Here is a 26062-nt window from a genome sequence, read left to right as displayed (position 1 = left end):
TAATCAGTAATGTAATCAGATTACAATTTTAATGTAGTACTTAGTAATCATTAGTGGATTACTTTTTTTGAGTAACTTACCCAACACTGATGTAGTGCATGCCACTGCTTCATGCGCAGTCCAACTAATTGATAATGACACATTTGCCAACATTTTTTATTATCAAAGTTGATCTATTTTGTCGATTGGTTGTTGCAGGACTACACCACATCCATGCCACCATGTAGGGCTGCAACTAGTGATTATTTTGATTATTTTGATAATCGATTAATCTGTTGATTATTTCTTTGATTAATCGATTAGTTGGATTAAAAGGCCAATCTTCTGTATTTTTTTCATTAAAAAGACATTATTTCACATTCTGCCCAATGCTGTCCTTCAAACATTGTGCAGATTGAAGGCTATGAAAAAGGTATTAAATGTATCTATGTGGGCTATGCTATACATTGTGCAAAGGATATTTAAAAATATATTTTGGAAAACAAAACAAAGTTTTCATTGTCCACAAGCTTTAAAGCAGAGGTTAAATCACTATAATAAAAATGCTAAAAAAAAAGAAAAGGAAAAACAAAAGCATAAACTAAGTGTTAACTGTTAAGAGGTTGAATGTTCTGCAGTAACACACACATTGACTCATCTGAACACAGTAACATGTTCCTTTATTCTGTAAATGTATTACATGTCTTATCATTTATATACAATCACATGTTATAACCCCATTACAGTTACTGCTCTCATAAAAAACACAATTACTTTTATTTCTAAATATAGCTTCAAACAACATATTTAATCAAAATGAATATTTTAGTCAGAGCTATTGCGCTTCCTTTCTATTACATGCTGTTTGACGTGTATGTGAGAACTTATTCAGTAACGTTTAATGGAGACTCACTCGCGGTCAGGACTTCAATTCAATTCAATTCAATTTTATTTGTATAGCGCTTTTTACAATAGACATTGTCTCAAAGCAGCTTTACAGAAATATCAACACGGTATACAGATATTAAAGGTGTGAATTTATCCCAACTGAGCAAGCCACTGAGTGGCGACGGTGGCAAGGAAAAACTCCCTAAGATGTTTTAAGAGGAAGAAACCTTGAGAGGAACCCGACTCAGAAGGGAACCCATCCTCATCTGGGTAACAACAGATATTGTGAAAAAGTTCATTATGGATTTATATGAAGTCTGTATGGTGTTAAGGGCTCGGCGAAAGGAGAGAGGGAGAAAGTAGAACAGAATCTAGTCAGGGTAGACTTGAGTAAACAAATACGTTTTAAGCTTAGACTTAAACACTGAGACTGTGTCTGAGTCCCGAACACTAATAGGAAGACTGTTCCATAACTGTGGGGCCCTATAAGAGAAAGCTCTTCCCCCTGCTGTAGCCTTCACTATTCGAGGTACCGTCAGATAGCCTGCATCTTTTGATCTAAGTAGGCGTGGCGGATCATATAAAACCAAAAGGTCGCTTAGATACTGTGGCGCGAGACCATTTAGTGCTTTATAGGTTAATAAGAGTATTTTATAATTAATGCGAGATTTTACTGGGAGCCAATGCAGTATTGATAATATCGGTGTGATATGGTCGTATCTTCTAGTTCTAGTTAGGACTCTAGCAGCTGCATTCTGGACTAATTGGAGCTTATTTATATTCCTAGGACGAGCCTTTATGTAAAATGGAAACACTGACATGAATTTCTAACATTTACAGATAAGGATATAAAGGTAAAAATGTCATTTCTGTGCTGAAGAAAACATGTCTGGAACACATTAAACAGCACACGCATCTGTCGCAGCATCTGACATGACGAGCCACGTAATACACTTATGAGTTTGTTTGAAGAGCTTAATATAAAACATTCTCATGTTTTGGGCAACCTGGACCGTGCACTTTTCCCGCAGCAGCAGCTCACTCTGTGACCTCCGGGGTTTTTCAGATGTGTTGCTTAAACAATGAACAGTAGCTGAATTATAATGAAACTATATTCCGGTGTTAGGAATACAGTGTGTGAAGTGTTTTAGAATATTGTTCAAGTAGTTGTGTTTTCAGTAGTCTATGGTTCCTGTATAGTTTGATAGACGTTTATATACTAAGATGTTCACCATTGTGTAGTGAAGTCACAGACCGACTAATCGATAATGAAATTTGTTGATTATTTTAATCACTGATTATTTTCGATTTGATCGATTAGTTGTTGCAGCCCTAAACCTCTGCATTACTTTTGACTCCTCTCTTAGTTCAGAGCCCCACTCTCTAAAAGTGCTTTTTTTCTTCTTTCGCAGTATTGCTCACTCCACCACTTGCTGAACACAAAAGATGCTGAAACTTTGGTCTATGCTTTTATCACCACTCATCTTGACTACTGCAATTCCCTTTTCTTTGGTCTCTCGGCTAAAAGCAATACAGCAACTTCAGTGTGTGTTCAGCACTGAGCCTCCAGAGTCTTCACGCATTCTGCACAATCTCTTCACATCACTGATGTGCTTCATGAACCTCAGTGGCTATTGGTTTCGGCCCACATCAAATACAAACTTCTGTGTCTGACATATAAAGCCTTACATGGCCTTATTTCATCCTAACTTTCTGAGTTCCTCCATTTCTATACCCCAGTGCATTTTCTCAGGTCTTCTTTTAGATTTTCCAGTATTTAAGGCAGGTCTTAGCACCCAAACATTGGAATCTCTGAGGCTGCCCTTCAATTTCCACTTTTAAAGTTAAGTTGAAAACCTTTCTGTTCAGAAAAAAACAAAGTGTGGAGGGGGAAAAAAATGTTCCGACTTTTTCTGTCTGTTGTAAACCTGTCTTCTTCCTCCATAAAGCAACCTTAAGTTTACAAAAGGTGCTATATAAATTGAATTCTTCTTCTTCTTCTTCTTCTTCTTCTTCTTCTTCAAAAAGAAGCTTACTAACAACAGTGAACACTCCCAATTTTTGTCGTTCTTGCATATGATCATGTAACGGGAGACGGTAAGAGAGACTGTTTTTCCTAGCTAAATTTGTTTGTATCTACTTTTATTTGCGCTGTTCTTTATTTACATCATGAAATACTGAACTCGTGATAATGGGTTCTATGTTTGTCATGCCATGACGTTCTCATACTACCCAACTCTATTCAACAGAGTTGCTCCATGGTCGCTTGAAGCTGAAGCTGCATCAGACTAATTGCTACTATTACTATCCTGTATATAAAATTTCCGAACTTTGGCTATACGTGGAGCAATGCATCGAGCAATAATATGGAAGCTTTTATTCTCTTTTACATATTGGATGCCCTGTTGAGCTATGATGGATACCCACTGACCACAAGAATGTTGAGATTTTTTTTTTTTCCTCTTCAGTTTTCTGATGAATAGAATATTAATCAGGTACTTGTCAAATTTGTCACTGCTGTCATTTTGACACATTGAATGACTTTTTCCTTGACGCTCTTACTTTCCTGCTCTAGTGGTGTGGGTTTTTTTTTTTTTTTTTTTTTTTTTTTTTTTTTTAATATAAACATTCCAGAGAATTAAACTACACCATCACTGTGACAAATTTTGATGTGAAAAGGGTGCTTTTATTCAATTTCTTTTCAATACGTACAGACTTGTGATCTCTGAGATCGGGCTTGCTTTTTGTGTGGTCAGTGGCCCCCTGTGGTGATGAAGTCACCAGAAGGGTGTGCGTTTACTTTACTCTCAGAGGTGGGTGCCATTAGGTGCTCTTCCCCTCGATCATATGATTGTGCCAACTTGCCCTACACCTCCTTTGTGTCCTCATAATCAAAGCGATGTAATGGTATTGATGCTTACCTTAGCAAAAGCGTAAGTGGTTCTCTGTCATCTCAATGAAAAGGAAGTGCACAAAGGAATGACTGAGTAAGCGCTTCACTTACCTCTCCATGTCATATCTTTTGGTGGTTCTGTCTGTAGTTTGTCCAAGCATAGCCTGTGAATTATCACCAAAGTAAATCAAGCCCTGGCCAAGTCTGCTTGCTTGAGAGATCAGAGACAGTGTCCCAGGAAGGCAAAATAAACAAAGCCTGAATCACTCAGCTATCAGGGTGGCATCGATGCCTGATCAGATTTTTCCATGTTTTCTTTAAGGCAAGGACTGCCGACAAAACCTTATCTCCTCACATGAGTGAAGCAGAATTGAAGCAGGGATCAAATACTAAATATGTGCAGGTGGTGCTGGAAGATTGAAAACCAGGAGAACTCTGCAAAAACCAAAATTAAATTTGTCAAATGGGTTCCATTAATGGAACGGGAAGTGAATTTAATTATGAGAGAACATCCAGCTGCATGTCAGGTTTGTGTATTTTATCTTGTATTTGACCTCTACTCCTCTGTGTGTGTGTGTGTGTGTGTGTGTGTGTGTGTGTGTGTGTGTGTGTGTGTGTGTGTGTGTGTCTGTTTTTTTTCCCCAGTGGTGGTCCGCTGTGTGGCTTGTTGTCTTTGTCTGCGCATCTGTGTATTTGAAATAAGCAATAAAACCTCGGTTTGGTTCAGTGCAAGGCTGCTACCCTTAATTATTTTGTTTTTTTTATATTTTGCCAAACACCGTCTGAAATATTTGATTATTTTCTATATGGATAAGCTATCCTAAAAGCTTAAATTGAAGAATTCAATAAAAGAACACCAGCAGTAACATAAAAACCATCTGAAAGATTCTTCTATGGGATGTTACCCCATTAAATCAAAATAAATTCTTTGCAGCATACCATCTTTTAAATGTCCTCTCACATCCATCTTTGAAGACTGAAATCTGTCTACCAACATTAATGCCTGCAACCTTTGTATGATTTGAAATACCCATATAGTGAAAGAGGTTGCTCTTGGCATCGTCCCGATTTGTACTTTCGATCTCCGGACGTTTCTGTTATCGAAAAGTTATGAAATATTTATAGCAGCCTTAGGTCTTATCCATTTCACTAACCACCATATTCACTTTATTACTCCAAGGTGTCCGGCTGATTGAGTAGTGCAGCATTACAGATTTTAACCCACCGTAACTACTGTAATTACCACTGCTTTCGGGTTGGTGTATGAGACGAGGCAAATGACAAATTCCTATAAAACATCCCTGTCTTATTCTACACTACATTTACACTGGGTCATTTCATGCATCCTGAGTATCAGGATTGGATCCAGATAAGAAAGTGTAAATACACCCAAAGATGCATTTAAATTTGATCACTCAGACTTCAAGAGGTGGTCTGGGGCACATTTTAGCCAAGTTTAAATGCCATCTGTTTCTCCAAGCCACATTACAAGGGACATACATGTTTCACCTTTAAAGTCCCCATAAAATTAACATTTTTATGGTTTTATGGCTTTTAGTATGAATATGTTAACCTTAAGGTTTTCTATAAGCTAGTGTGCTCTAAAACAGTGACAAAATTCGCATTTAGAAGATGTAGTCATTACAAACTTGCGTCTCTCTCTGCCACCAATATAAAACAAGAATTTCGAAGACAACAGTCTGCACTTAAGCTTTTCATCAGATTTTCTGTCCAATCAAATACTCTCTAGAATCTGAAGTGTCCTGCCCCCAACATTATAAAAATCCATGGTACCAATTGTCGAGTACAGCTTAGCCCGGGCTGTGAGGTAAGCTAAACACTATTGGCTATTTAAAAGGGGAGGGGCCACTCTATATGTCCCACCAGACTTCTTGTTCCAGTGGAAATTGCATCAACACATCGAATAACTCTGGGCGTTTGTAGGCATTTCATGGGGGACTTTAAAATTGTTTAATACAAAAATTAAAACAAGATTAACAATGGCACAAGAAATCAGTGTTTGATGCAGCAGCCATCTTGCTCATAAGCACTTAAAATGAGGCACACCACTGGAAAATGTAATGGCCTAAAATGCATATTAACTGACAATACAGCTTTTCAGTCTGTTCAACCAGAGACACATTTGACTAAGTGCGTTAAATGCATGTGATTTAAAATCTTCCAGATTTCTTTCCAGCATTCCAGATTCCCAGGTGTAAGTAAATACCAAGTGGGTTTTCAAACTGGTTTTCAGCCTGTCTGCATGCAGGTTTGATTGTGGGTTCTGTTTGGTGATGGGTGACATCATTTTACAGCTTTGTTTTCAAGCAGAAAAAAAATTCTAAAAGCTGTAACAGTTATACACTTATGAGCAGTCTATTGTGCAAGGATTATCATTATAATTGCCTTATAATCATTTCCATTGTGCATGCCTTTTATATATATATATATATATATATATATATATATATATATATATATATATATATATATATATATATATATATATATATATATATATATATATATATATATTAGTTAAAGTGATTGCACAAAATGCACTTCTGTCATTGCCAGCACAACCACCATGAATCTCAGTAACTCTATCATCTCAGTTGAACCAATCACGTTATTCTGCACCCAGTTCCAGGTGCAGATAGCATTCATGAGTGATGTGCACTGACCACGAAGTTCACTTGAAATGAACCCTAGACCACTGTTTTCAGGTGTACCAGAGCTTAATTTTCTGCACCACACCTGAGTTCGACAACTTTTTATGCTTGACCAAAATGAACTCTTGGTGCAAACAACCCCGGGTCTAGAGAAAACTTGTTTTCTTTCTAAACTGCCTGAGAACTATGGTGTTTGTTTTAAACGTCTAGCTTATTTTAGCATTGACACAAGATGGTACTGACTCACATGCTGTGGAACATGTCAGATCCCAGAGATAGAAGCTAGACTAATGAAACATCTAGAGTGAAAATCTTGTTAAGGGTGTATACATTTGTCAAGCTGTCATGTCAGGGAGAACAGCAGCAGGAGCTGTTTTAGTGGATAACGATGTTGTGGATGTAGCATGGCTTACTGCTTTTCCTTCTTATTACTACTCTAGATAAATGTGACATTTTTTTTTACTCCCCAACATGGCCTGCTGAGCTCTCTCTAACAATTCAGCCAGATGTTTAAAGTTGCATTGAGGCTTTTTACCTGATTGTGGGTGCAGAGGTCCCGCTGTTTACACCTTCATAGCCAGCTTTCATAGACAAGCACACCGTTTAAAAGTAAACTCAGCATTGAAAGTCTGAATAAAATGTGTTTATACTCAAATTTGTGTTTAGTCATTCTGATGCTAATTTGTTGGGTTGGTCCTATGTATCCAATGAGATATCCAATGTAGAATCAGTGGAGACAGCAAATGTTCCAGAATACAGTGCAACTACTGTATATGACACGGTTACACTGTGTTACAGCAGAGACTAGGCTTGGCTAGTTGGCGATCTACCAGGTGACAAGCACAATGGTGTTGACAGGTGTTGGTGTTAAAGTTCGGAACCTGATCTTTTAGAACAGATGGACTAAAGCACCTCTTTAGGTTGAGATGAAGCGAGGGGTAATTACCACTGGCACTGCTATCAGTAAGTAGTCGAATGGCATTGTGGGTAATTTAGGAAACTGTTTACTGAAGGCAGCATAGACTAGCATGTTGATCACAGATGTTTAAACTTAAAAGGTCTACTTGGAATTTCATTACATGTAAAATCTTGGCCACCAGTATAGATGACATGTTATTTATAAAGATTGTTATGCAGGATGTTCAGGGTGGATTCCTTCTTTAATTTTTTGCCCAGTGAGCTATATCACAAGTACTTGAACTTGTATTTCTCTTACTCATTTCTCGAAGTGTCTCTCTTATTAACTGTATAATTTTGTATATGTATTGGTTTAAATGTCTTCCTTTTAAAACATCAATTCTGTTTTTTAAAAGTGCTATAGAAATGAGAATTCTTAGGGGCCCAAGCACTGAAGTGCATTGGCACCTTATTGTTATTCAACCTTTTCTTTTTCTTCTTCTTCTTCTTCTTCTTCTTCTTCTTCTTCTTCTTCTTCTTCTTCTTCTTATCATTATTATGCATCTTCTGTTTAGGTTGTCTGTGGCAGTCCATAGAACTGTCTGTTAAAAAGTTGTGAAATTTGGCACACTGATTGGGGAGGGTCTAAGGAACAATCTGACCAAATTTGGGCCAAGTGCTGCCAATGCTGTAGTGCCACCATTGGGCCAGTTTTGGGCCTTCTTTGGAAGTACGTTTATGGTCATAACTTTTAAATCGTCAACAACATTTAAATCGTCCAAATTTTAAAAGCCAGACATCCTTGGATTTCCTGCTGCCCATCTGTTCATGTAGACCTTTCCGCAAACACATCATGAGGGGAAACTACAAATCACTCCTGAATCCCTTGTAAAGTTGTGGCTCTGCTTTCCTGTGATTGCGTAGGCAACAATTGTAGTGCGTCTGTGAATGTGTGGCTCACTGAGTCTGGGTGCCTGGTGCCTGAAAATGCTGCTTGCCACATTAATAATTTTTATTATTGTTTTTAGAGGCTTTAATTCGGTGCTGTAACCTTAAGCACCATGTTACAGTAGTCCATATTCTGAGCATGGACATGGCAGTTGGAGTTCAGCGTCCTCTTCAAGTCCCTACCAGATTATAATTTGGTTATGGTTTTGTAAATGTAAATCACATTTGCATTCATTTCCATTTTGAATGATATATTTATACCTCAAATTGTTGGGGGTCAACAAATTAATTTATCAGTACTGGTTTTATATTTGAATAATTTGCTATATTCTTAGTATATAAACATCTATCAAACTATACAGGAGCCATAGACTACTGAAAACACAACTACTTGCACAATGTTCTAAAACACTTATCACACTGTATTCCTAACACCAGAATATAGTTTCATTATAATTCAGCTACTGTTCATTGTTTAAACAATATTTCACTAGCATGAATGTGGTTATACAGAATATTGGAACAATATTCAGTATAACTGCAGAATTACGAGTGTGATATTGGTTTTATACAACAGTTCTATAAACAAGTATTAAAGAGAAATGCTAGCTAGCTAACATTGATTTGTACATTCTGGTAAAAGGTGCTTCTGGGGAAAATTGGCATCTTCAACTGATGAGCTTTCATATTTTAAGTTAAAAGTTATATTCCTGAAAAGTATTGTTTACCACGTACTCTGAGGTCACTGACACTACTGTAGTAACGGTTTCGAATGAGGAAGTGGAATTTTACATGGCGAGCACAAACACCACGGAGTGATGAACATAGTGAAACGTCACTGTACTGTTATAGGAAATATAGAGTGCTCTAGGGATGATGTATTTTTGTAGGCCAGCCCGGAAGTTAGCATCACCCTGGTTCCATCGACAAAAAGCTAAGTTTTTTTCAGTTGGCTTTTGGATTATTGCAGAAAATCATCTCTGACCAACAAAAGTTTATTATTCTTACACATTTTTGTTCATCAAGATCTTCACAAATGAACACAACTTCTATGAATTTTGAAGCCTAAATACAAATGGCAGAAGTTTAAAAAACAAAACAAAAAAAAACAACAAAAGCTCAAGTTAGGCTATAAACGAACTGTACAATGGTCACATGATTTCAACGTCACCACCACTAAACTTCCCACAACTCTTTCAATTTCTTGGCACAGACCCAGAGTCTCCCAGAGCTGGGCAGCATCGGTCGGGAAACAATAAAATGAGCAACTTCCATCCGACGACTCGTGGTTGCTTCATGGGGCAAAAAAACCCCCCATTGCCTAGCTACAGAAGAACTTGGACAAAATTGGGGGAAAAAAAACTATTAATTGGTTATCCTACAATTGATATAATTTATAGCACTACAATTTGCAAAAACCACTTCAGATGGAAAATACTATAAATTGACAAATCTACAAGTTGGAAAGTTTGATTTGGTATAGTCTGCAACGAGGGTGTAATAGATCAGTTTTCCTCTTCGGTGCCATGACGTTTAATGTCCCCGCCAACCTCTGTAGTACCATTTAGCCACTTGTTAGCAACCGCCTTTTTCAAAACGCATAAAAGCTGAACAAAATCACGAGGTATTACTGATGTATTTTATGTTGTAGAATAAAACATGAAACTAACTTGAGCTCCTGTTAACCACAGACCTTATTTCAGGCATTTAACTAAAAACCCATTCAAAAACCCCATTGACCCATTTTTGGGTGTTAGGACTCATTCCTGCAACACAGGTAGGCACTCTTGGAATGGAGCTCAACCCATCAAATTAGTGGACCAGAACTTACTGTTGAACAATGTACCATTTTATCACGTTTTTATCTAGTACAAATGATAAATAGTTCAAATGTCTGTATTCTTGTCTGAAAGTTTTGTCTGTAATATATTTTGTCACAGAAACTGATCTGTATGTATTTTTTTAAACTTGATTTAAAGAAACCCCTTGACCTTCTGTGAAAGGAGCTCTGCAGATTAATTTGTTTATTTTTATTATTGTTATAATGATCATTGGAAAATGAGATCCAGATTTAGTGATTGAGTGGCAGTCTGTCATTTGCCCACAGTGGCTTCCCTCAAGCCATTTCAAGTATATTTCACACTCTGGAGATGTGTCTTTGTTGGACATGCTATTTATTGAGGAAATATACTTATTCCTGCACACCATCACAATGGAGTTGACATATATTGGGCAGTAATTTGACAGGGCTTGTCAACTCTGAATAGCAGAGAACAGCAGAGAACTGGTGAACAATTGATCATATGCCAAGCCCTCAGAAACTTTAAAAAAAAAAAAAAAAAAAAAAAAAAAAAACCTTCTGATGTAGGGCAAAATGAAAGATATACTGGATTTAAGAAATCCTTACTCTTTGTAATTACCTAGACCAGAAGTCCTCAAAGCGTTACAAGAAAACGGTTGCAATCCATTTAGTCACAGTTTTGTTTGAGGAAAATCACCTTATTTAGGGTGTCTGCTTCTTCTACTCCCATTTTGAGTCTTAACTTTCCTTCAAGTTTTGGTTTGATGTAGCGTCTCCATTTTGAGCCTAAAGCTCTTCACGCATTAAATAAATAAGCTAGCTACAAAAAATAGCACTTGGCAAGCTGACAGGGGTGCTCGGGTTGATTGGTAGTGCAGCACTGTATCATTGGACTCTATAATTCATGCCAAACTGATGTGTTCAGTCAGTCAGCAGCTGGATTTAATGCACACTGCAGACATGTTTAAATTCTGCCATGCGACAAGCAACACTAAATTATTAACAGTAGGTTTCTGTCAGTATCCTATAAGACACGCGCTGACCTACTTTCAAATAAACAAATCTGGATTCAGTCTGTGACCAGGCAGTATGCATACCTTCTATAATTTCTGTAAATGTGAAGCACATAAGCAGTGCACTGATTGGATTAAAGTAATGGACTGGTTCACATGTTTTAAGATTCATGCTTGCAGTATTCCAAATGTTGAAACCTTGCAGCACTGATTCATATTAAATATGACACTGGAATCATAGGAGTCACAAGATGGAGGTGGGTACTGGCTGCAAAGCGCCATTCTCCATCAGATCATGCATTTCCCCCAACACTTTTATCTCAACCCTATGATGTGTTTTTATACCAAAAAAGCAATACAATTGAAAGAGTTTCATTTAATTAAACATGAAATCAGGACATCTATGCACTTAAAAGTTCACATACACAGCTATCTTTTCACCACAACAGACCTTGCATTTCAGCAGTGCTTGGATTGGCTTCACAAATAATTAGGCTTGAGCCATCCTATATGCTAATGATTTGCTAATCTCCTCCTGAGTGCAGGGCTTAATGAGAGCGGATTATCCTTAGTGAGAGCTGCGGTATGGAAATAAGTCACATCATAAGATGGGCGAGCAGAACGCCTTTACATATTTTGAATCTTTTCAAACCAAGCTCGTTGTCCTCTGAGGCCACCCTTGGATTGTAAACAAGCACTAATGAGTTACAGCGAAGAACCTTCACTCATAGAGGTTCAGGGAAGTAGGGCACTGGAAGATATCTTTGGGTATGTGAGTAAATAAAGTGTCTCAAAGGGCAAAGAAGGGTGGAAGTCTTCTTGATGTTGATGTCTATAACTATAGACATCACCAGATGTTGGGTTTCTTCCTCGGTTATGCTATATCAGGCCTTTACTTCAGCTGTCTTCAGTTCTCGCTTGTTCCTGGGGGCATTTGGACACCAGTTTTGCCTTTAGCAAATTGAATTCATGCTCAATTGGATTCAGGTCAGGTGACTGACATGGCCATTGCAGAACATTCATTGTGCTTTGCCATTGTTCACCACTGTATTATTATTTTTTTTTTTTTTAAAGCATGTACCAGGTGATTGATTTGGCTGGACCTAATGTTTGATTTTTCAGCCTATTGATGGCTTGCTTCACTGGCAGAGACAGCTCTTGGGACTTCATTGAGAGGTAACAGCAACAGATTCCAAATGCAAATGCCATACATGAAATCAACGCTAGACCTTTTATTTGCTTACATGTATGTAAAATAATAAGAGAATAACACACACCCGAGCATGGAACAGCTGAGCAGCCAATTGGCAAATTACTTTTTGTCCCTTTTTTAAAAAAAAAAAAAATGGGAACCCAAATAAAATGTGTACTTTATTACATAATTCACCTAATTTGGTTGTACCCCTCAATCTGCATTTGAGCTCATATTCATTATTAAATTTCAACTAGAACATACTGTGGTAGATAGCGTAAATAACTAACTTTATTTGGACCTGACTGCAACAAAAAGCAGTGTGCTAGAAGTTTGAGGGAAAATGGTTAGAGTTTATATATTTTAAAGACGGTGGAATACATCAACATATGGAATCAAATTGCAGCTCTCAAGCCATTTCACGGGGACTTTAAGTGGTTTAATACTGTATGCTGCTGCTTTGAACAGCTAATATTTCCACAAACCAAGCCATATGTGGAACATGTACTGAACCCAGTATTTGACTGATAATTGATTTGATTATTTAAAACTCCATTATCAAATGCTTTAATATTTGCCTTATTTGTGCCCATCTTACATTGCCAAAGGGGCATAACAGAGTGAATCTCACAAATTAAACTCGGCAGATATGATAAAACTGCATGTCTACTGTATATAAATCTTTGCTGTATAAATTGTGAGAAGGCCCCAAGCCAGTTATCTAGTTTGAGATTTACTCTGTCCTCCTGAACGTGACATGCCTCTGAACCCCCTTAAGGCCCTGTTTAAAATGCCACAACGCTTGGTAAGTGCAGCCGGGTACACGGCAAATGAAAAGCAGCCTGAGACCGTTGCGTCTCTGCTTGGCCTGGTTTTGATGTGGTGGAACAGTAATTGCCTGGATGAGCAAACACTTGAGAATGAGTGCTGACCACACAGGCTTATGGAAGAGCGAGGAAAGGGTTTAGCAAAAGTCCTGTGCTGTAGGAATGCAAAAAGCTATGCTTGAAAGCATATGGTTTCTGGTTTATGGTCTGTATTAAAGTAGAAAATACAGAACGGCATCGCTCCTTGACCGTTTATGAAAACTCTTCAGTTTGAGCAACTGCAAAACATTTAGCTATATATTCAGCTCAGTACAGACTCCTATTACAGTGTCCTGCTAGAGGTGGATTCAACACTTGTAATTTTATGTAGGAGCCCAAAACCCCAGTGAGCAAACAGTATAAATTATACAGGTATGTTCACATTAACCGTTTTAGAGTACAGAAATATTATTACAAATGCCACTGCCTTTTTCTCAAGAAACTATAAACCTCATGATGCATACGATGTAAATGAAGCACACAGACAGCGATTCTGATTCTGCCCTTTGTCATTATGTTATGCTAAACCAGAGCTTAACACTCCATTCTTGCTTCATACCATTCATGCCAGCTAAAGTGAGGGAGCCTCTCTCTCCATATTATTCAGACTTATTCGACTGAGTGGAGAACTGTTGCCATTCCTCATTTTTCCACGCTAAGCAATAGGGAAGGTGAGGTCTACCCACGATTAGAGATGTGACGAGTGCTGAAAGAGTGCTCTGTACATCCAGCCCCGTCATTATGCGCCTTTGAGCATCAGGCCGCTGGGGGACAATCCCAGCCTTTGTTCTGCAGTGTTATTGCACTCTGGCTGTGTACTGTACTGAATGGCAGTGTGAAAACCATGTGAAAATCCCCCCAGGCCTGGATGAATTCAGCCAGCTTTGGGGGAACTGGGCCCTCACTGGAACAATGAGGCATTTTTCCTATTCTTGTTTCTCCCAAGCAAAAAGAAAATGCCCAGACTAATGCCCCAAAGGCTTCAAGCTCAGACTAATACGACGTTCTGGGGTTGCTGTTTTGTGTTGTTTGGTGATGCGTACTGTGTGGGTCATGAGTCGGATGTGCGCTGCTTGTTTTTGTTGGGGCAGAGCTCTGGTTCCAGCTCCACCCACCCACCCAAAGCCACAACAGAGGATGTGGTTTATTGTAATGACGGACGAGAAAAATGTCCTAGGTGACCTCATCTTTATTAAACAAATCAAAAGTTACAGCGTTGGTTTCATTTACTCATTGCATTCTCATTTGTGTAAATGTCAGTGCATGGCGTTTGCTTTGTGTGCCTTTATATAAACTTGCACTTTTCATTCCGTGTTCATTAGGCTCGTATGGGATATAAACCTAAAAGGAAATGAGGAAATCTAATTACAACGGAGAAATCATCAATACTAAATATGAGGAGGCCTGATTTATGAGATAACAAATCCTAGAGAGGGCCATAAGAGAATGTATTATTGAAATGAAAATTCTCCACTATGAATCAAGCCCATGTGTTGTGTAGTCATCCGTATTTTTCAATGCTTTTTCCAATTATGGTTGCCATTTTGTTTTCTGTCTTTGGCGACCTGAGCCTCTGGCCGGGCATGTCGACATGCACTGTTCTTCACCTTAATTGGATCATGCTATTCACCTGGGGCCTGACTCGATCTTGCTTTCCATAAATGCCAATCTGTGTGCCACTGTGGATGGATGCCTCTCTGATAGCTTGTCTGCACTTAGGCTTTCTCTTTGTTTGAGTGCTGAAAACAGATGAAACCACACTTGCTGCCTCTAGGGTGCTTCAGCAGCACAGGACGAAAGTGTGAAAAACAGAGGGGATCGCAGTCACTGCTGCCGCATCATCTATTGGATATTTTTTATATCACATCTGGGCTCTGTTTACTTTAGTGTTCCTGCCGCGTGAGCAACAACTGAGCTTGATTTTCAGCAGCATGTATTTTCTTTTTAAAATAAATGACTTTTCAGTCCACACAAATGGGATTGAAGTTGGAGTCTGTATAAAATCAACAGGAAAGAAAGACATACCACCCACCCCGTTCCTGTTTATGCTCCTAGTTCTTTCACACTGTGCGCATGCAGTGTTGCTATAACGTCACTTGGTGCATCCTGCTGGCTGCTATGCGTCTGATCCCCTATTCTTTAGCAGCTTTACCATCTTTCATCCACCATCTTTTCGCTCTGGTTCTTCAATATGTTTACAGTTTGAGACGAGACAAAGAGAAGATTTAATATTGTTCCCTTCGAACACTGTCTGGGTTAGACATGACTCCACCACTGGCGTCGGCTTACAACACACAATGAACACTTGTGACGTTTGTTGTACTTCTTGTTTGTCTTTTGGATTGAAGTTATTGTTTGAATTCACATTTGAATACTGTTTGTTTCTTGTTAACATCAGGCTGCATGGCCAAATATTTGAAACGAATTCCATCTAGACAGGATGCAGAACACATTTTAGATGTAGAACACATGTAAATAGCACGTCTCTAAACCGACACAGTATGTTCGATAAATTTGTCAGCAGGTTTCATTGGCATTTCGTAGCAGTGCTCTTCAATTAAGTTATTCACACACATATTTCATATTCATCCTATCCGTCTGAAAATATAAGGAAAAATCAGGCCACACATTATGGAAAATTGCATTTAAGTGGAGTTGTTTACATGTCGCTTTGGCCAGTATGGCGTCCCAGTTTTCACCATTATCCCTGAGAAACTCCCACCATCTTGAAATGACTGACACAGACACAAAACTTTACAATGTATTCCTCGGAGCAGTGCTACGAGTGCACAAAGGAAGACTGACATTTTGTGTGGAGACAGACAGCACGGTACAGCGGAAAAGCCTTTCCGAGAGCTCGGTGGCCATGGCAACCAGTTAACCTAGGAATTGGGGAGGGGGTTTATCCATAATTAAGGATGTTTGGGGGAGAGCTCTACTCTGGTCAGTACTTGAGTTTGAGATTCACATGGTCAATATATGTCAATTTAAAATAGAACAAAGAACATATAGGCTTCTTTTTTTGAACCCCTAGAACCCTTGGTGATGGTTCACATCTATTTCTGCATATGTATATATATGCATTAATACTGGTTTATGATTAAATAAAGAGCCCAATTAGATTTTCCATTGCCTTTTTGAAACAGTAAATTATTAAACTGTAAATTACTCTTTTTCTAGTATATTTAAAAATATCGCACACCATTTACTGTCTGCTATTTCTCCTGCTTTTATTGATTAGTCCATTTTCCAGTTTTAGCATGCCCTAACAATGCTGTGAAGCCAAACTCCAATTATGGATCTATTTCAGTCTGAAGCTGTTGCTGCATCTGGCAACCCAAGTTGGTGATGAAAGCTTTCAGTATTGGGATGTAAAATTACTTATGCTTTAGGAGTTAATCAAACAGTCAGGGACATGAATTTGCCTTCTATTCTTTTTCTTGATTTATTTAGAGATCCTATTGAGTACATTGAGAAATTGCCATTGTTAATAATGTAATATTTTACAACCACAACCCCCCCCCCCCCCCCCCCCCCCCCGATATATAATATAGGACCAGGATTGTAACATGTCAACATTTAATTTGACATTAAACTTATGTCAGTAGCATATGTATGTGTAATGTAAGTGCCTAAAACCAAAGACTTACCAGTCTATTCAGAAGTGGTGTGGTGTGTTATAGGAAAATAAAAAGTAGGCAGGTATTTCATAAATTTTCTGCCCCTAGCCAGTTCAGGTATTTCATGTGTTCCAGCTCAAGCACACCTGGTGCAACTAATGAAGCCCTTGATTAGTTGCATCAGGTGTGCTTGAGACAACACCTGTTTTGTATATTTGTGCTGTTGTGAGGGATTCTATTCAGGGGTTGAATAATTTGGAGAGTGGAGAAGTCATTATAAGTTGCATTTTCTGTTGAATTTGGTGAAACCACTTGAAGCATTCGTTGTTTTGAACTATTTCAATTGATTTTGTTTGATTTGTTCATTGCAAACAGCTGAAAGTCTGTAAATTTTTGACAGTAAACCTGTTTTGCAATGGGGGGGTGAATAATTTTGATTGCAGCTGTATGTCAATCCAAAAAGTTTAAGTCACTAGATGGGAAATCGGAGCCAAAACATCCCTGTCCATTATTCAAACTTAGTGATCTTATGCACTGCAATGTTAAACATTCTGACAAGCTCTGTCTCACTTTAAATCTTTCTGCTGTCGTTGTGATTATTGTCATGGGCTGCATCTCAAATCGAAAACTCTGACCTTACATTCAAAAATATTTACTAATCTAGAAAATTCAGATGACTGTCATACAAAGCATTTCGGTAGGTTTGAAGGCTACATGAGAGGTTTTTAAAATTCAAACATTAACTAAAATAGGAAAACCGGTTAGTGTTAGTACACAGTAACTGTCTAGAATAGTACATAGGTATACGATTTGAGACATGATGCTAGGGGTTTTTGTTTGTTTGTTTGTTTGTTTGTTTGTTTCTGTTTTTGTTTTGTTTTTTAAGGTGGATGGAGATGGATCAGAAATTTTTAATATTTCTGATTGGGATTAATGCAACCACATTTGTAAATATCAACTACTAGTTTGAGGAAACCCTAAAATATATGGTTTCATGCTAGAATAGATCTACTAGGCTTATAATATTTCTTGGTAAAAAAAGTTTGGACTTTACCCTCAAGGTGCACAATTCTTAAAGAATTGGCTTGAATTGATAACCAATACATAGAGGTAATCACAAAAAGAACAATTAAGAAAATTAAAAATGGTCAAGCAACCTGAATTGGACCACTTGAGGTGAAATGACCTGTACATGTTTTTCTTGTCTGTGTGAGTTTCCTCCGGGTTCTATGGCTTCCTTCCACATCCCAATACATGCTGGTAGGTGGAATGGATAGTCTAAATTGCCCCTGCCGTCCCATCTAGGGTGTATTCCTGCCTCACATGCAATGTGATCCACCATGAGCCTGATCAGGATCAAGCAGTTGATTGAATTAATAAATTACTATTAAATTACAAATACCTATGCAAATGATGACTAGATGTATGAAATGAAATTAATGAATGGGGCAACTGAGTCATCGCAATGTGCATTAGAATGCCTTTATCAAGACAAGATTTTCACGTACAAATGGCGTATTAGTTACTCTTGGCAAAAGAACTGAAACGACAACAAATTATTTAATATTGCTGATTTCCTGTTAACTCCGTGAAGACGCACTGTTCTAGGCACCCTAAATTGATTCATGTTTTATAATAAATAGCAGTTTTTTGGAATACAAATGTGTCAGGAAAGGATTCATTCAAATGCAGACAAGAGTTTAACAAATACTCTCTCTAACTCATTATACTAAATTGATGGATAACGATTATCATTCATCAATTATCTATGATCTCTCACAGGGTTCTTCAAATCTGCAGAGTTTAGCTCCAACTTCCAAACTCGCCTGCCTGTAATTTTCTAGTAATCCTGAAGACATAGTTTAGCTTGTTTAGGTGTGTTTGATTAGTGTTGGAGCTAAATTCTGCAGGACAGTAGACCTAGAGGACCAGATTTGAAGAACCCTGATCTATCATGTTGGTACATATTTGAAGAACCCTGTGAGAGATCATGCTTTATTGTAGCCAATATCAAATATAGTAACGTTATAGACCTCACTGACAAGCATAAGCCGTTGTATGTCAGTCATAAACATAGTTACTGTAAAGTACTGTTTATTTTTATTATTTGTTATGCCTATATTACATCTGTTCATTTCTCAAAATGCATGAATAAAATAGGCTTTTCGAGAGATTTCTACAAGCCCTAACACTGTAACCAGCGGAATCTCAAACTCTACAAATGCTACTATAGAGGACTTATTTCTGTATCTGCTCCCTCACCAGAGATATTCAACCTGAATGTGCAATATTAAAAAAAGCACTTTCTCACCCCCATTAAAAAAAAGAGAAGTCTCAAAGCTGAAATGTTCATGCACACTATATTTGCCTAGGTGTCCCCTAAAAAAATTAAGACTGAGACTCGAACCCTTCCCATTATAAATCGACCCAAAACGTGGAACTGTGAGCAATCTTGAGCATTACTTTTGGACTTAAGTTCTAAGTCTAAGGAACAAGAATGTGCAAAATGTTTATACATTGTACGTTGTAATGTGCTCTAGAGATCAGTTTTTGTTCCAAGAAGCTAGGACCATCCTGAGCTGAGATAATGAGGTTTCCGTAAACAGCTGTATAATCAAAATCTGTTGTGTGCCATGACACAAAGATGGCCATCGTAGTTAAACCAAATAAAATAAAATAAATTTAAAAAACAGTTTTTTGCAAAGCAGATTTTTGGGGTAATCACTCAAAGAAAAAACATAATTAAATGGTCAAGGAACCAACTTTAAAATTATTGGACCACTTGAGAATGACTGACTTTGTACAGAAACAAACAATAATCTGAGCTCAGGGTAAAACCTGGGACCCTGGAGCTGTGTAGCAGCAATGCTACCCTCTATACCACTGTGCCTCCTGGAATTTAATATTGAGTACCTAATATAAAACAGTTGTTTAGGACAAATTTGTTCTGTCTCACTGCAACTGAGTATTTGTCATTTTTCAAATTAACTCCCAGCTTTCTTGCATTTTTTTTGTGATGATTTCCCAGAAATAGCTGGTCATTTTTTCTGTTACTGCAGCTGGAATTTCTTAGATTGACCCTGACTTTTATATCCTGAGTTTTCTTTTGTTTGGATTTCATGAATAAAATTATAAAATTGTTAGTGTGCGCAATATAATACACACGGTGGCAAACTCAAGACCCATTGGGCAGTTATGGTCCACTGGAGCGTACCAAAACAAAGTATTTTGAAACAGTCTATAGTACCCTAATATCCAACATTTTGGGCATAATCGTCAATGGTTCAGCTGTATAGTTCACTTAAAACCATGACTTAGTACAGAGACACAGCGAATAGATCACACATATTTTGTGGATTGAAATGCTGGTTAAGTGGAAACAAATCTGCTACACGCGTGCATATAAAAATGTCATTGTATCGAAACAATACATTCAACAGATTGCATAATAAACCAGGCTATTTGTCATAAAATACCACTCATTATTTATCTGAAGTCTATTAGCCATTTAAATGTAATTAAGCCCACACTCCTGTACCAAAAAAAAAATAAAAATGTTGGCATACTAGCATACTATCATATTAGCGTCAGTGTTGAGCAGCAAGCAGGAGTTGGAAGATTCCCCCATGTCTTTAGGGTCTGGTATATGAAAGCACTTCGGCTTCCTTTTAAGTCACGACATTGATGGCCAGTTAGTGGTGGATCGAAACATTCAAGTGCACCGAATCCCCCCCAATATGTGTACAATACATCTGTGCTAATACCACGAACACTGCACACATGCTTATTGAATCTGAGCTACAAAATCACTGTGGAGATTGGGACGTTCATATTCAATAGTGTAGAGAGCAGAGTTCTAAAAAACAAATCAGTGGTTACAGAGAGCTACGTGACTGACAGCACAACTAACATGTGTCTCGACGGTACATTTCTGATACAGCACAAATAAGCATCACATGAACAGGGCTTTTCTTATTCTGCCACCAAGATTGACACTGGTGTAAGCTTAGCCATGTTTAATTTGTTAAATTCTAATGCACAGCTTTTCTTTATATGCTGCTAAGAGTCTGAAGGGATCACACAGTCATTAGGTTTCAATTATTGTACTTTTATTAAGTTGAATGTTTTAATCATTTTAAACTGGAAATCTGAGGCACAGATTCGGGCGATGCTTATTGGTGCTTTATCAGAAATGTACCGTCAAGACACCACCATATTGTATTGAATTTGAATGTAATCAGATTAGAAAATAGATGTACTTTTGCGTTTAAGAAAACCCCCCACAATAACCATCGTTTAAGGCCTTCCATGGGCTCACAGAAATGCTGCTTTGGCCCAGGCAGAAATTGAGTTTGACACCCCTGATTTAAATCTTATTTTTCTAGGCGTTAAATATAATGGTAACATGCAGATTTAATAATAAGAAACATCTCCCTGCTTCTTTCCCCTTATTCCAGAATGCACTCAAGCAAAGTGAGAACACTACTGTAACTTAACTGTAATAGTACAGCACATCTGCTAGCATCTTGCCACATCTATGACTAATAATATACTGTATGTCTCTTTCTAATTTGTTTATTTACAAGTCAGTTTTATTTTACTCTGTATATACGAGTGTAAACGTTTGATAAACAATGATAAAAATGATAAACGAGTGTAGATGTTTTGTAGTCAATAAAATAATTCAGAATAAATTAGAAAAGACCCATTGCTTCTAGTACAGGCGCAGCTCAAAAAATTTGAATATTGTGGAAAAGTTTTTTGTTTTTTTTTCTCCAAAATTTAATTAAAAAGTGAAACTTTCATATATTCTACATTCATTACACATACAGTGAAATATTTCAAGCCTTTTTTTTTTGTTTTAATCTTGATGACTACAGCTTACAGCTCATGGAAATCAAAAATCCAGTATCTCAAAATATTAGAATAAAGAATTTATAATACAGAAATGTCAACCAGAGATGAGGTCTAATCAGATAATTAATTAATTAATCAATCAATTAATTAATTAATTAATTAATTAATTAATTAATTAATTAATTAATTAATTAATTAATTAATTAATTAATTAACTCAGAGCACCTGCAAAGGTTTCCTGGGCCTTTAATCTCTGCTTTAGTACACACATTTTTCAGATGAAAGTCAATTTTGCATTTCATTTGGAAATCAAGGTCCCAGAGTCTGGAGGAAGAGTGGAGAGGAACAGAATCCAAGTTGCTTGAAGTCCAGTGTGGAGTTTCCACAGTCATTGATGATTTGGGGTGCCAGGTCATCTGCTGGTGTTGGTCCACTGTGTTTTCTCAAGTTGAGAGTCAATGCAGCGTCTACCAGGAGATTTTAGAGCACTTCATGCTTCCATCTGCTGACGAGCTTTATGGAGATGCTGATTTCCTTTTCCAACAGGACTTGGCACCTGCCCACAGTGCCAAAACTACTAGTAACTAGTTTGCTGACCCTGATATTACTGTGTTTGATTGACCAGCCAACTCGTCTCATCTGAACCCCATAGAGAATCTCTGAGGCTCCAGACCCAACAATACAGACGAGCAGAAGGCCGCTATCAAAGCAACCTGGGCTTCTATAACACATCAGCAGTGCCACAGGCTGATTGCCTCAATGCCACGCCGCATTGATGCAGTAATTCGTGCAAAAGGAGCCTCGACCAAGTATTGAGTGTATAAATGAACATACTTTTCATAAGGTCGTCATTTCTGTATTATAAATTCTTTATTCTAATATTTTGAGTGTATTTTTTTTTATTTCCATGAGCTGTAAGCCATAATCAAGACCAAACCAAAAAAATGCTTGAAATATTTCACTTCAAGTGTAATGAATCTGGACTATATGAAAGTTCTACTTTTTAATTAAATTACTTTTCCACGATATTGTAGTTTTATGAGATGCCCCTGTAAGCTGTCTACACCCCCGACAATTTGTTAACTCAGGGTTGTGGAAAGTAGAAAACTTTTTAATAAGAAGGTGTCACCTCAAAATGCTTTTTTTTTTTCTGACGAAAATGCTGAATTTCACTGACAGGAAGCAAAAAAAGCATTTCACATAACCAAATGATTCATGAGAAGTGCCTTTTTGTGTCAGCCATTCCTCACTTGCTCAGCCATGAGAAATGTCATACTCGAACAGCTCATGAATCACCATTAGTCATTAAAGTTTCATTCAGAAATTAGAAATAACTGTCTGTGGTTTCTCCAAAGCCATCAGCATTTTTGTATATTTCAGCACAGTGTTGTCAAAATGGGGCTAAAGATAAGAGGACGTCGGTTGTTTTAGTTTTAGTGCTTATCATCTGAGTTCTGAGGACCACCTCTGTGATTTGGTGGTGCGTTATTGTTAACCTAGATCTGTCAAATGAAGCCTGGCTTTTTTGTGCTGCAACTCCAGAGTGGGTTTAACCCTTCCTTTCTGATGCACGTTTGCGTTCGTTCATGGTGTTCAAAGAGCATCACATGTACAGAACAGCTCTCTGTCTCCTGGTTCAGTGACAGCAACTTCCCACATTACACAAGCGAGAGGAATCTTATTATTATTATTATTATTATTATTATAGAATATTAACATACTTGTACCTTGTTATTTTGTTGTTCAGGTATCTGGTACCTTGATACTATTGCTTATAAACTCAAAAGGAATTTTATGTTCTTTGACACATTTTGCAGCTATTATTTTATAAAGGAAACAATATTTTAACGATATATATATATATATATATATATATATATATATATATATATATATATATATATATATATATATATATATATATATATATATATATATATATATAAAATCATTTTGTGATTAGTATTTGTTGAAGCAAGTTTGCTTGTTTTTGTTTTATTAATAAAGCAATTTTACAGGCAAAACTAGGTCAGTGTGTATGCCTTCTGATGGAACTGACTTTATCTAGACAGATGTGCACTAATAATTCATGAGACGCTTTTATGTAGACAGCTGAGTGGGTCTGTTTCTCACTGTTGTTGTTTTTTTGTTTTTTCTGCTCTCCTCCAATTGCTTCCAGCATCTACAGAAGGTTCATGTGGAATTCAGCCACCAGGAACTGTTGGAGTTCTATAACAAGGTCAGCCTATTTCATAAGGTTTTCCACTTGACTGCCTAGCCAATAAGTTCATAGTACTGCTGTTGAAACTGTCAAACATTGTTTTTTTATTTCTTTTGCAGCTAGAGATGATTCAAACCCAGCTGGATTCACTGACTTGATGCTGATGGCACAGTTCATAAGGGCAAGTGTGCAGTGTATCAGCCACATTTCCCTTGAGGCCAGGGTCCATATGTCTACAAGATGTCCCAAAAGTCTCAATGCATAGGAGGAATTAACCTTATACATAGTTTATATTATATAATATATATTTTTCAGATATCCTTTAAGAACGCCTTTGACAAAAGAAGAACGTATTGAAATCATTCTCATGGCTGGATCAGGAACCTGTCACAAGGTTGCGATGGACTTTAAAAAGGAAACATGGCAAACACATCACACACGACACTTGCCAAACTTATTAACAAATTCAAAAAGACTGGAAGTGTTGTGGATCAACTGAGAACTAGACATCCATGAATATCCACTGATGAAGGCACAACCGACATGGTACTGGCAAACATAATCCCCTATATATGGAGACTTTTGGTACACACTGTAGTGAAGAAGGATTGGTATCCTCAGTTTGTTCATTTCTGTTTAATTACTGCATCATGGTTTAAAAGTCTATGTCTAATTTGTCATCTGTGTGCATTACCGTTTGTGTGAGTCCGATACCGTGAATGAGGATGAACTCAAAGCATTAATGTCATTCTTATTGTACCCAGTACAAGGTTATTGTTATTATAAATAATGTCCCTGCTGGTTGGATTGTCAAATTTTATTGTATAACGTGGTGAAGAAAATGAAATTGGAAGGAAAAAAAAAAAAAAAACTCTGAAGAAAGTAGTTATCTTAAGCTCCCTCTCAGTACATCTAGCTAGAGGTTTAAACATTTAAAAGTGTGAGTGGAAAGTCACACTCTTGATCAAATCACTAAGTGTACTCAAGGGCCTGTGTCAGATGGCTTTACAGATTTAACTTTCATAAATCTGTCATAAAATGTGGCAGTGTGTTCAATATGTGCTAACATTGGCTACATCACACTCTCCTCTCCACTAATAGCTGGTTTGTGGTGGGTGTTCTGGTGCGCTATGGCTGCCATCACATCATCCAGGTGGATGCTACACTATACTAGTGGTGGTTGAGCAGATCCACCCCACCCTACCCCATACTATGTAAAGCTATTTAATGACTAGAAAAAGTGCTATATAAATGTAACTAACTAACTAATTGAGATTTCCTGAAACAAATGTTCACTCAAGTTCTTTGTGCCAGTCTCTAAAGCGTGTGATGTTTTAATATGAAACGGATGACTGTCCTAAAAAAAAACCCCAAAAAAGACAATGATATTCTGTGAGCTGTACCTTTTTTATATATATATTTTCATACATTTCTGTTCTGCAACAGCGACCTAAATTTTCATTCAATTTGTAATGGAATCGCTAACGGTGGTGTATAGCTAATAAATGTGTAATGATCCCCTGCAGTGAAAGGTCATTTCACAATAATTTTCACTCCTGTTTCATTTCAGCTTCAGAATTCACAGAAGTGCTAATTGATCTATGGTTTTTTGGTTGTTTTTTTTAATGGTCTTTCCAGTGTTCAAAAACAAGTGGTTTGTATTAATAGCCTGCTAGGAAAAATACTACATTGTTTTACTTCTTTCACAGTATTAACAGAATTACATTTTCAGCACCCAGTTAATAGGTTCTGGGTTTACAAAAAGCTTCGATATTCATAGGTAATGCCCAGTGAGCGTAAACTTGTACCCTGTAAGCTCTCTTGCCTGGATATCGCTGCAGTTTCATTTCTTAGTCACTATTAGCTTCTGTAACAGTGCACTCTTATTGTAGGAGCTTTAATACAGTAAAACAGGATAAAATGTAAAGTGACCAGAAACAGCATTCCCAAAGTGCCGATTTTTTTAAAGCAGCTCCTTGTCTAATGATGTACCCCTTAACCTTCCACTGCTGCTAATAGGATAATGACATGCTGTAAAACGCATGAGTTCGTCCTCTATTTAAGATCAGCATAATGGAACATCCTCCTGGCTGTTCACAAAATGTGCCCTCCCCTGTTTGAAGTCCAGCCAGGCACCTTTCGAGTACTTTGTGCAACATCCATTCATGTGCTCACTGTGAGTTTCCATTGTACCCAATTTATGCTTTTTCTCTGC

At 37.5% G+C, this 26062-nt stretch overlaps 1 protein-coding gene across 1 annotated transcript in view; it reads left to right on the top strand.

The window, feature by feature from the left end:
• Window positions 1-25372, top strand: part of commd10 (COMM domain containing 10) — a 58484-nt gene extending 33112 nt beyond the window's left edge. The window contains exons 6-7 of the mRNA XM_017468862.3: window positions 23806-23865; window positions 23967-25372. Of these exons, the coding sequence (XP_017324351.1) occupies window positions 23806-23865; window positions 23967-24005 (99 nt within the window). The 3' untranslated portion in view covers window positions 24006-25372. The remainder of the gene's footprint in view (window positions 1-23805; window positions 23866-23966) is intronic.
• The last annotated feature ends 690 nt before the right edge of the window (window positions 25373-26062 follow it).

Source organism: Ictalurus punctatus, chromosome 5 (assembly GCF_001660625.3).
Source record: "Ictalurus punctatus breed USDA103 chromosome 5, Coco_2.0, whole genome shotgun sequence".
NCBI lineage: Eukaryota > Metazoa > Chordata > Actinopteri > Siluriformes > Ictaluridae > Ictalurus > Ictalurus punctatus.
The sequence above is the reverse complement of the archived record's forward strand: the minus strand, read 5'-3'. Positions and strand labels throughout refer to the sequence as shown.